The 12169-nt window shown below is 39.0% G+C and overlaps 2 protein-coding genes across 2 annotated transcripts in view; one reads left to right on the top strand and one right to left on the bottom strand.

The window, feature by feature from the left end:
- LOC101655706 (vomeronasal type-2 receptor 116-like) overlaps window positions 1-12169 on the top strand; it is a 140768-nt gene that overhangs the window by 67381 nt on the left and 61218 nt on the right. The window lies entirely within an intron of this gene.
- On the bottom strand, window positions 1319-2303 carry LOC105979678 (olfactory receptor 7G2-like). The gene has a single exon (XM_013007628.2). It carries the CDS (start codon window positions 2273-2275, stop codon window positions 1319-1321), a length of 957 nt encoding a protein of 318 aa, XP_012863082.1. The 5' UTR covers window positions 2276-2303.

The raw sequence follows: 12169 nt of genomic DNA, 5'->3' as shown, positions 1-12169 counted from the left end.
TAAGCTTGCATCTGATTGGTTTCGCTGTATATCAATTAAGTGATGGGATTGATGATAGGCTTACATCTATTTTTTTAATGACATGCTATCTACCCACACTACTTTTGTGTTCAACTAGTAGATCGCGATCAAAGTATTGAGCACCCCTCTCTTAAATCTTCTTAATGAAAGTCTTTATCTATTGAGCATATTTTATTAAAGTCAGTGTTTATACTTCCTTGTTAGGACAGTTGGAGTTCTCACTGATAAGATTCAAGTATTTCACAGTTATCAGAAACTAGTGAATTATCTAAGTATGCCAATTTTATAGGTCATGCAGTGTTATAGATGTGACTCAGAGGTTGAGTCCTATTGGTGCTGTTAGGTAACCATTGAACTGCTAACCATAAGGTCTGAGGTTGAATACTCCAGCAGCCCTGTAGGAGAAAAATGAGGCCATCTGCTCTGGTAAAGATGGACAACCTCATAAACCCTGCATATGATCACTGAGTGCTAAAGGCTTTGATGACACTGGCTTTGGAGAATCAGAGATGCATGTTCAATTCTTGGCCAACACACATCATGTAAGATGTTGCTCTGATGCTGAATAGGGTTCAGTGGAGATTTCAGACCAAGACAAACAAGGAAGAAAAGTCATGATCTGCTTGCAAAAAAATCAACCAAGAAATATATGACAGCTAATAATCCAAACCTGTTGTGCATGGAGTTGTCACAGAATGATGACCTACTGAGCAATCTATAAAACCAACAAAAGACAGTAAAATGGAGTCTGGTGGATGCTGAAGTTTGTTTACACACACACACACACACACACACACACACACTCTCATTTCCCAGTGACATGTATTATATCCCAGTAATTATAAATTGAAGCCTAAAAATTCAGCTTCCTAGTTCTCATTGGATCTTAATAGGTTTCCATGGCTTTCTCCTTGGGAACAGGCTGAAGGTGGTCTCTAGCTATGCCCAGGGCCTTGTCTACATTCTCTTTTATACCCTAAAAAACACCCTATCCGGGTTTTTAAAAATCTGAGAATATTCCCCCCAGATCAACTAAAGAACCATGCCTCAGTATGATTCTGTGGAAGCTGGCTACAGAAACTGACCTTAGAGAGTTGGGATAATTGGTCAAAGAGCGCAAAGTGCCCAAGAAGCAAAGTCAGGTTTAAAAACAATTTGAATGGAACTTGCCTGGTAGGTTATCTAGTTCTTTTAGGGAAATGTGGAGATGTAGGAACTAAGCATTCTGTCTTATAAGCATTCCTTTTCTTTGCTGCAATCTATAAACTCAAACCCAAGTTCAAAGCAGATAACAGAATCACCGAAAAGCAATTATGTTCTTGATAATTTTCTTCAAGGCCCCCTTCATGTCCCTATTTCTCAGGCTATAGATAAAGGGATTCATCATGGGAGTGACCATAGTGTACATCATTGAAACAACCGCAATCTTTCTGGATGAGTGTGTAAATGCAGTGCTAATATAAGCACCAAAAGCTGTCCCATAAAATAAGAAAACTACTGAGAGGTGAGACCCACAGGTAGAAAAAGCCTTGTATTTTCCCCCTGCTGATGGCATCCTCAAAACGGAGGAGACGATTTTTGTATAAGAGAAAATTATTCCAAAGAGAGGAACACCAGCCAATATGTTAGCTGCAAAATATATACATATATTATTAAGGAGGGTGTCAGAAGAGGCCACCTTGATGACCTGAATAACCTCACAAAAGAAGTAGGGGATTTCAGGGTCTGTGCAGAAAGATAAGCGCAATGCCATGAGACTGTGGAGCAAGGCATCCACACTGCTAATGAGCAAAGCGAGTAGAAGCAGCAGTCTACAAAGACGTGGGTTCATGATGACCATGTACATCAGTGGGTGACAGATGGCCACATAGCGGTCATAGGCCATTGCTAGAAGGAGAAAATTTTCCAAAGCAGCAAAAACCAGGACAAAGCAGGCCTGAGTGAGGCAGCCTGAGTAAGTGATGCTCTGATTCTGTGCTTGGAGGTTCACCAACATCTTTGGGATGGTGGTTGTGCTGAAGCAGATGTCAGTAAAGGAGAGATTGGCAAGAAAGAAGTACATGGGGGTATGGAGGTGGGAGTCAGAGGTGACAGCTAACACAATGAGCAAGTTTCCCAGGACAGTGACCAGGTATATGGACAGAAACAGGCTCAAGAGGATGGGCTGCATTTCTGGGTCTTCTGTCAGTGCTAGGAGAAGGAATTCTGAAACACTTGTTTGGTTTCTGGATTTCATGTTGTTGATATGTCTCATGGAAAAGACGGAGTCACAAGGCAATTACATATGTTATGCCTGGACCATTAGTAGCAACAGCACCGAGAGAACACATCTGAGGTAAAGGAAAGAGAGGAATTTCAGAGAAATACAGAGGAGGAGTCTTTTGTAGACACATTATGGGATTGTTTTAAAAAGGTCTGAAGCTGCTACAGCCTTGTGTAAATGCTTATTTAAGCAGTGATGAGGAGGAGTTCATGCTTTCTCCCCCTCTCTAATTACACTCTCTGTGCTGTTATGACCATTAAACACTTGGCTACTTTAAATTGAATCATACAGACCTGATGATTCTGTCTTAGGCTCCAAATTCTCCAGTGATGAATGCCAGACATCAAAGCAAATAAAACATTGTTTAAGAACCAGGGATATGAACATCAAGTGAAACTGATCATTTTGATCTTTCCCTGTCCCCACAATGGAAGCAAATGTCAGCCACTTTCACAGCAATCTCAACGGGAAGAAGCAGATCTCTGCGTAGGAGGAAATGACCGTTGCCTTTGTAAAGATAACGTAAAGACGGACGGATAATGTAGAGATGAGTTCCCTGGTCTTGTTGCAAAACTATAAGGAAATTTGTCAATACGTTGGAAGATAGGAATTTTTGGCAGACTTGATTCAAATAATTTCAAACACATACTCTATTCAGTTTCTCCTGAATGAAATTGTGGTGAAACATCTGTCCTCATTCCCAAACAACTCTAGGATATTAGTTTATCTGGTTTGCGTCATTGAGGAATAAGCCTTGACATCTTGGCTGGCTGTAGAAGATGTACCCTCAGGAAATGTTGAGAAACTGAGTGAGGGACCAGGGTCATGGGCCTGAGGACCAACTTTGTTAGAATTCTCCGGTGTAACGCTTCTCTATTGGGAGAGGACTGTTGAGTGAGGGGGTCACAGGCACACCAAATGAAGTGTCATATCTCTGGGGGATATCCAAAGCTCCTCATTAATCCAACACTTTAATTCTGCTTCTATGGCAGTGCAAATCCTTAAAGAATAGACTTCAAAAAGTGAAATTAGTCATCACTGATTTCCTGACCCTGTGAAGCCAGCTGCATGCCATTCACCTGTCTTCTCCTGTTTCTCGTCACCTCCATTTCACATACCTTCTATATGTGAACACATTATGTCTAATTTCATTCCAGACTTCCTTAAATATTACACCTGAAGGCAACTCTATCTTCCCAAAGATGCTACTAAGCCTGTTTCTTACTGTAGGTGCAAAAATATAATTTATGAATATGAATGTACCTGTAGTCAAATGGAAACATAGTTATTCGTCTCTAAGACATTTGGAATATCCCTTGAATTTTAACCTTCATTCTTCTACATTGGACATATTCTAAGCTATTCTTTGAAATCAATTCTAAAGGTGATAACTGAATTTACAAGTGTTATAACTGAATTTACAAGTTCTATGGATTCCATAGTGTACATTTTCTATTTATGACTTTATTCACATTAGGGAAGGAGGATAATATTTTGGCCTTGCTTTTGAATGGATTTGAGAGGATGCAGGGTCATTGTTAGGTGTTAGCATGCAGGTTTACCCGTACTCTCACTAGATTTAAGTAGATATTAGCTATTATTTAATAGGCAAAAATGGTGCTGCCATTTAGTTTTCACTTTTACTGTTTTTACCTTTTATGAGTTCATTTCTTTCATGTGTTCCTATATTTATGTAAGCATCTCTATTTCTGTATACATGTTTTAATCTACCATTTTCTATGTATATATTACTTATAATCCACCTTGACACAAGATGGCATGATGATGCCACTCTTTGCCAGCTTACCTGGATTCACTTCAAATACTTGAAATAACAGATAAATTAGAATAAACTATAACTTGTTTAAGATACTACAAAAACACCTGAAGCATAAAAAAACAAGCTATGATTTGTACATACAATTTACAAAAGAAAAAACTAACCATAAAGTGGTCCACATAACAGCTGCAAATTTTAGAAAAGCCTCCAAGGGAGAAATAATTCAAGTTTCTGGCTGGTTTGGTGGCTGGATATATGATGTTCCCAATAGTACTAATCAGGGGAATCAGGAAATGGAATTCAGGATTAGAGGAGTGGTGATTGGTGAAAGTTGTTGTAAACCTGTTGATAAGAGTGATACTGTAAGACTGCTCCATAAGCGTTTTTAGACTGTTTTGAAATCGTGTAACCACAACAGTGTAGAATTTTTCAGGGAAGAATTAGAGAGATAGAAACATCATCTCAGATGGAGAGTATGTTCAGAAGCAATAACTTAATATTTTGTTGTTATTATTATTTTAATCATTTTATTGGGGCTCATACAATTCATCACCATACACAGATCAATTGTGTAAAGCACACTTATATATTTGTTGCCCTCATCATTCTCAAAATTTGCTTTCCTCTTGGGTTCCTGGAATTAACTCATTTTCCTTTTTTCCCCTCCCTCTTCCTCCCCACTCCCCCTCCCTCATGAACCCTTAATAATTTATAAATTATTATTATATCTTATCTTAAACTGCCCGTTGTCTCCCTTCACCCACCCTTCTGTTGCCCATCCCCCAGAGAGGAGGTTATATGTAGATCCCTGTGATCAATTCCCCCTTTCTACCCCCCTTTCCCTCCTTGTATAGTCACTGTCTCCGCTGGTCCTGAGGGGTTCATCTGTCCTAGATTCCCCACGTTTCCAGTTCCCATCTGTACCGCTGTGCATCCTCTGGTCTAACCAGGTTTGCAAGGTAGAATTGGGGTCATGGTAGTTGGGGGGAGGAAGTTTTTAAGAACTGCTATGAGTCTAAAATTGATTCAATGGAACCTAACAACAACTCATCCTAGAAGCTCACTGCCGTCGAGTAGGTTTCGACTCATAGAGAACAGAAGCTGCCATTAACTGAAACCAAGAGAAGGAATGACAGCTTCTAACGGGCCTGAGTAACCTCCAAGGGGGAAGAAAGCCTGTTGCCCGCTCCCCGCTTCACCCAAAGCCACGGTCCTGGACTTGATTTTGGCTCTCAAGACTGTGAAGCTTGACTTCGGTAGACTGCCATATGTTTCTCCTTCAGAATGGCTGGTGAAGCCGGTGTGATCCATGAATTACAAATAATAAAATCCAAATCCCAAGGAGGAACTAGTATCAGAACTTAAATTGCGAACACTTGTGCAGAAAGCTATGGATGACAGTGGAAGCCCCAAATCACATGGTTGAAGTCTGCAGTGAATCCCATCAGACCATAGTCAAGGGATGTGACTTGCCTTGCTATCAGACAGAAAGCATTGTAAAGTTGATTGTGGCAGATGTAGTTAGGCGAAAATATAATACCCTATCATTTGATCTCCCTTTTGACCCATTTTAAAGTCATTTTCATTTTTTATATTTTCTGTTTTCTCTTTGATTGAGGTTTTTCTATGTTTTGTCTAGTCATTAATGTTGGGTGTTTGTTTTGTATGGTTTTGTATGGTTGTATTTTGGTTTGTATGATTTTCTATATATGAAATCCAGGATAACTAGATCTAGAGACAGTAACTATATAGGGGGCATGGCAGGGGAGAATGTGGGGAGGTGGGGCTCGAACAATGAGTTTGAGAAGGAAATGTTCTGAAAATGTGCTGGTGATTGCACAAATCTTAATATGATTGAACAGTTAAATTGTATGAATTGTTAAGTATATGCCAATAAAATTATTTTTTAATCAGAAAAAAAGAAAGAGTAAGAACATAATTTCAAGAAAAAAAGAAGGGGAAAATCTCTATATTCAAATAAAATGTACATTATAATTTAAAAACTCATTTTATTGGGGGTTCATAGAACTCTTTTTAAAAAATCATTTTGGGGGGGCTTGTACAATTCATACATACATGCATGTGTCAAGTACATATGTACCTTTGTTGCCATCATCATTCTCAAAACATTTGCCTTCTACTTAAGCCCTTAATATAGGCTCCTTGTTTTCCCCCTCCCTCTCCACTCCCCCCTCCCTCATGAATCTTTCATAATTCATCAATTATTATTATTTTGTCATATGTTACACTGTCTGACATCTCCCAGCGCCCTCTTCACTGCTGTCCATTCCCCATGGAGGAGGCTATACGTAGATTCTTTTCATCGGTTCCCCCCTTTCCACCCCACGTTCCCTCTACCCTGCATGCATCGCCACTCTCATCACTGGTCCTGGAGGGGTCGTCTGTCCTAGATTCCCTGTGTTTCTAGTTTCTATCTGTATCAACGTACATCCTCTGGTCTAGCCAGGTTTGTAAGGTAGAATTGGGATCATGATAGTGGGTGGGTGGGTGGGGGAGGAAGCATTTAAGAACTAGAGGAAAGTTATATGTTTCAACGTTGCTACCCTGCACCATGACTGGCTCATCTCCTCCCCACAACCCTTAAGTAAGGGGGCGTCCTCATTAATTCAACACTTTACTTTCATTCTGCTTCTATGGCAGTGCAAATCCTTAAGGATCAAGATTTCAAAAGGTGAAATTAGTAATCGCTGATTTCCTGACCCTGTGAAGTCAACTGCATTCAATTCACCTGTCTTCACCCGTTTCTCCTCAACTCCATGTCACATACCTTGTCTATTTGAACACATTTTCTCTAATTTCATTCCAGTCCTCCTTTTTAAAATTACACCTGAAGGAATCTCTATCTTCCCAACGTTGCTAGGAAGCCTGTTTCTTACTTTAGGTGCAAAAATATCATTTAGGTACATGAATGTACATGTAGTCAAATGGAAACATAATTATTTCTCTCTAAGACTTTTGGAATATCCCCTCAATCATAAATTTCATTCTTCTATATAGGACATATCCTAAGGCATTCTTTGCAATTAATTCTGACGGTGCTAACTGTATTTAAAACCGTTACTCCCATCTTTGGATTCCATAGTCATACTACCCAATCTCTTCCTAACAGGTTTCATTGTGTACATTTTCTATTTACGACTTTGTTCACATTAGGGAAGGAGGATACTACTTTGGTTCTCGATTTTCAATGGAGTTGAAAGGATACAGGTCACTGTTAGGTGTTAGCATGCAGGTTTACCCATACTCTCCCTAGATTTAGGTGGATAATAACTATTATTTATCAGGCAAAGATGGTGCTGCCATTTAGTTTTCACTTGTAGTCTTTTTACCTTTAATGGGTTCATTACTTTCATGTGTTTCTCTATTTATTTTAGTATCTCTATTTCTGTATTCATATTTTAATCTATAGTTTCCTATGTATATATTACTTATAAACCACCTTGAGACAAGATGGCATGATGATGCCACCCTTTGCCAGCTTACCTCCATTCACTGCAAATACTTGAAATAACAGAAAATTACAATAAATATAATTTGTCTTAGGAACTACAGAAACAACTAAAGCATAAAAAAACAAGCTATGATTTGTAGGTATTATTAAAAAAAGGAAAAAATAACCATAAATTGGTGTACCTAACATCTGCATGTTTTTGAAAAGCCTCCATGGGAGAAATAATCCAAGTTTCTAGCTGCTTTGGTGCCTGGATATATGGTATTTCCAATAGTACTAAGCAGGGGAATCAGGAAGTAGAATTCAGGATTACAGGCGTGGTGATTAATGAAGGTCAATGTGAACCTATTGATAAGAAAGTGTGAGAACTTAATTAAAAAAAAAGAAAGGGGGAAAATATTGACATTCAAATAAAATATATACATTATGATTTAAAAAAAACTAATTTTATTGGGGGCTCTGACAACTTATCACAACACATCCATCCATCCATTGTGTTAAGCACATTTGTACATTTGTTGCCATCATCATTGTCAAAATATTTGCTTTCTACTTGAGCCCTTGGGATCAGCTTCTCCTTTTTTTCCCAACCTCCCCCACCCTTCCACATCCATGAACCTTCATAATTTATAAATTATTATTATTTTTCATGTCTTACACTCACCAAGTTCTCCCTTCACCCACTTTACTTTTGTCCATACCACAGGGAGTGGGTTTTATGTAGATCATTGGTGTCGCAATAATACAAAGAAAATCAATTATAACTACAACCAATGCAAAATACAGAAAACATTCAGATCACACAGAAGCCAGCAAAATTATAATGGAACATTTCTCTGAGAATAGTAAAGACCAAAATGTAATATTGGGCAGATTATAATAAAAAATCTCCTGATGTCAAAAGAAGTTGAATGTAACCAGGCAATATGATTGTATAATCATTCTAAGAAAATGGTGGCTTGGAAAAGGGTGACAGCTGTGGAGGTGATGAGTTTTGGTGAGATTGTGGCTATAACTGTTTTGTAAAAACAAAGTTTTTATGGAGTAGGGAACCAGTGGAGAGTTCTAAGTGGCTGGCCCAAATCCCAACTACATGGACACTTGCCCCTCCCCACAAAAGAATTTATTTCAGAGGACAGCACTTAAGCTGCAGCTCAGGGAAAAGGACATGTCTTATCAGAGCACATGGGAGTAAATGAAGGGGGAGGAAGAGTGAGTGGAGCACATCCTGACCACGCAGGCTTGAGGATGATATTCCACCCATAGCAGCAAATCCACAAAGAAAACCATATGGCCGGCCCCACTATGAGACACGGCATTCCTCACTGACCCATAACCCTACAGGGGACAACCCTGGTGACACAGTGTGGGAATTGTGCCCGATCTGATCCCAATACACAGAGGTAAAACACTAAGGGTATGAAACAGAAGAGCAAGGGGAACAGAGCAATGAAGTCCACAAGGAATACCAAAAATAGACTTGGGGCCAGGGCTTAGTGCCCCAACATACTAAACTGGAGAACATTCCTAAGGACAACAAACAGTCCACGTACTATCTACAGGTTTTTCTTTGTTGTTGTTTTGTCTTGAATTTTTGTTGTTGTTGTTTTGTTTTCCTTTGTTGCTTTGTTTTTTCTGTCTTGTTTTCGTGCATGTTATTATCTCCACAGGTCTGTCTAAATAATATAGGTGGATGAACAATCTGGAGCAGAAAACAATGGGATGCAGGGGAACATGGGAGAGGGGAAGGTGAAGAAAAAGGAAGTAGTGTTAACAAACCCAGGGACAAGGGAACAACAAGTGATGGAATCGATGGTGAGGAGGGTGTAGGAGGCCTGGTAGGGCATGACCAAAGGTAATACAACCAAGAGGAATTAATGAAATCCAAATGAAAGCTCAGCATGTTTGTGAGACAGCAGAAAAGGAAAAGGAAATAGAGGAAAGAACTAGGACGCAAAGGGCGTTTACAGAGTTCTAAATAAAGGCATGCACATATGTAAATACATGTATATATGATGATGGGGAAATAGATCTATGAGCATATATTTATAGGTTTAGTGTTAAGGTAGCAGACTGACATTGGGCCTCCACTCAAGTGCTCCCTCAATGCAAGAAAACTTTGTTGTATTAAGCTGGCATTCATGATGCTCACCTTCTCGACATGGTCGCCGAAGACCAAGTGGGTACATAAGCAAATGTGGCGAAGAAAGCTGATGGTGCCCGCCTATTAAAAGAAATAGCATCTGGGGTTTTAATGGCTAGAATATAAACTAGCGGCCACATAGATCAGAAGCAAAAAACCCACATGGAAGGAGCACACCAGGCTGTGTGATCATGAAGTGTGGAAGGGATAAGGTATTAGGCGTCAAAGAACAAAAAAAAATCACATCATTGTGAATGAGGAGGAGTGCAGAGTGGGGGCCCAAAGCCCATCTGTAGGCAACTGAAGATCACCTTAAAGAAGGGTCACAGGGAGGAGATGAGCCAGTCAGGGTAGAGTGCAGCAACGATGAAACATTCAACTTTCCTCTAGTTCCTAAATGCTTCATCACCCCGTTCCTCCCCACCAACTATCATGATCCCAATTCTATCTTACAAATCTGGCTAGACCAGAGGATGTACACTGGTATAGATCAGGAACTGGAAACACAGGCAATCCAGGGCAAATGATCCCATCAGGACCAGTGGTGAGGGTGGTGATACAAGGATCTAAATGTAACCTCCTCCCTGGGGGATGGACAACGAAAAAGTGGCTGAAGGGAGACATCAGACAGTGTAAGATGTGACAAGAAATAATAATTTATAAATTATCAAGGGTTCATGATGGAGAGGGGAGTGGGGAGGGAGGAGATAAATGGGGAGATGATACCAAGTGTTCAAGTTGAAAGCAAATGTTTTGAGAATGATGAAGGCAACAAATGTACAAATGTTCTTGACACAATGCATGTATGCATAGATTGTGGTAAGAGTTGTATGAGGCCCCGAATGATTAAATTTTTTTTAAAAAGATAAAATCATGGGGAAAATATTTTTGAGGGAGTTTAAATAAATTAAAAAAAACAAAAACAAAAACAAGTTCATTGCACTGAGTCAATTCTAACTCATCAGAACAAGTCAAAGAAAATGTTTCATGGCAAGGAACTATTTTCCTCTAATTTTCACCTAAACAAATGGAGTTGCCAGTATTGTGTCTGTGGGTAAAGCATTAATATCAAGGTTGTACTTAGGGATATGTTGATCAGATGTGTCTAATAGGTATCCCCTTGGAGCTATAAAGTGAACTGGACAAGTGTGAAATAACAGAGAGTTCCTTTCTTCAAACATAAAGTTGGAAGTTGTTAGTGTATAGTTGACCATTAGAGCCATGCGATGGCTATTTCAAAGAACACATCCATTATGAATATAAATCTGAAAATACTTTACAACATAGTAGACAATCAAATACAATAGCATGTTAAGAACATTTTATGTATGACCAGGTAGGATTTTATTATAAATGTAACATAGAATTGCTAATAAGCTTCATATATCACAATAATGGAACAAAGGAATAGAACCACCCCTTCATATCAATTTAGATAGAAAAAAATCATTCAACGAGTCCAACAGAATCCCTTTACAAAGACACACACACACATTTAGAAAAACAAGGACAATTCATCAGTACTGTAATGGAGATATTTTATGATTTAAAATCAGAAATGGTGTGCTTCAAGAAGGTATGTTTTCTGTATACTTATTCAATCTGTATGCTAAGCAAGTAAGAAAACCTGGTCTACATAAAGGAGAATGAGGCAGCAGGATTTGAGTAAGGCTCAATAATAACTTGAAGTATGCTAATGAGACAACCTTGCATGCTATAAGCAAGGAAGATTTTTAGGAACTTGCTGTTGAAAATTAGAAACCACCTTCAGTAGGGCTTATACCTCAATGCAAAGAATGCAGAGATCATCACAACTGAACCAATAGATAGCACTGACAAATGGAGGAACGATTGATCTTGTCAAGGATTTTATTTAACATGTATCCAGAATCAACAATTCAAGGAAGCAGTAATCAACAAATCAAACAATTTATTGGATTGGACAAGTCTGTTGCACAAGACCTCTTTAATACTAAAGAGCAAATGCGCCACTTTGATGACCAAAGTGTGCCTGACTGAAGCCCTGGTACATTCAATGGCTTTATGTGAATGTTACCTGGACAATGAAAAAAGAGCAGAGAAAAATTGATGAATTTGAATCATGGTGTTAGTAAATATTGACGTAGTTACAACAGAATTTTGTGACAACTTGATAAACGGTAGAGGAGGAGGATAGTCTATCAATCAGGCCGTAGCATGATTGCTGCCTGATCAAGATAAAATGGCTTGCAGTAGTCAAAACAGTGTGGTATTGGCATAATGACAGATACTCAGATCAATGGAAAAGAGCTGAAGACCCAGAAATAAAAACATCAGCATACAGGCAACTGATCTTTGATTAGGACCCAAAAAATATTAAGTGGGAAGCAGATGCCATCTTCTATAAATTGTGCTGGAAAAAATGGATATCTACCTGCAGAAAAATGAAGCAAGACCCCTACATCACTCCATGCACAAGAATAAACTCACGGGGGATCACAGACCTTGAGA

The sequence above is a fragment of the Echinops telfairi genome, unplaced genomic scaffold (genome assembly GCF_000313985.2).
Source record: "Echinops telfairi isolate 266 unplaced genomic scaffold, ASM31398v2 ScPeMD7_7459;HRSCAF=8497, whole genome shotgun sequence".
NCBI lineage: Eukaryota > Metazoa > Chordata > Mammalia > Afrosoricida > Tenrecidae > Echinops > Echinops telfairi.
This window is presented reverse-complemented; position numbering and strand designations above follow the sequence as displayed.

Bases quoted from the DNA above. Each gene is read 5' to 3' on its own strand.
- LOC105979678 (XM_013007628.2), bottom strand. From the start codon at position 2,275: ATGAGACATATCAACAACATGAAATCCAGAAACCAAACAAGTGTTTCA.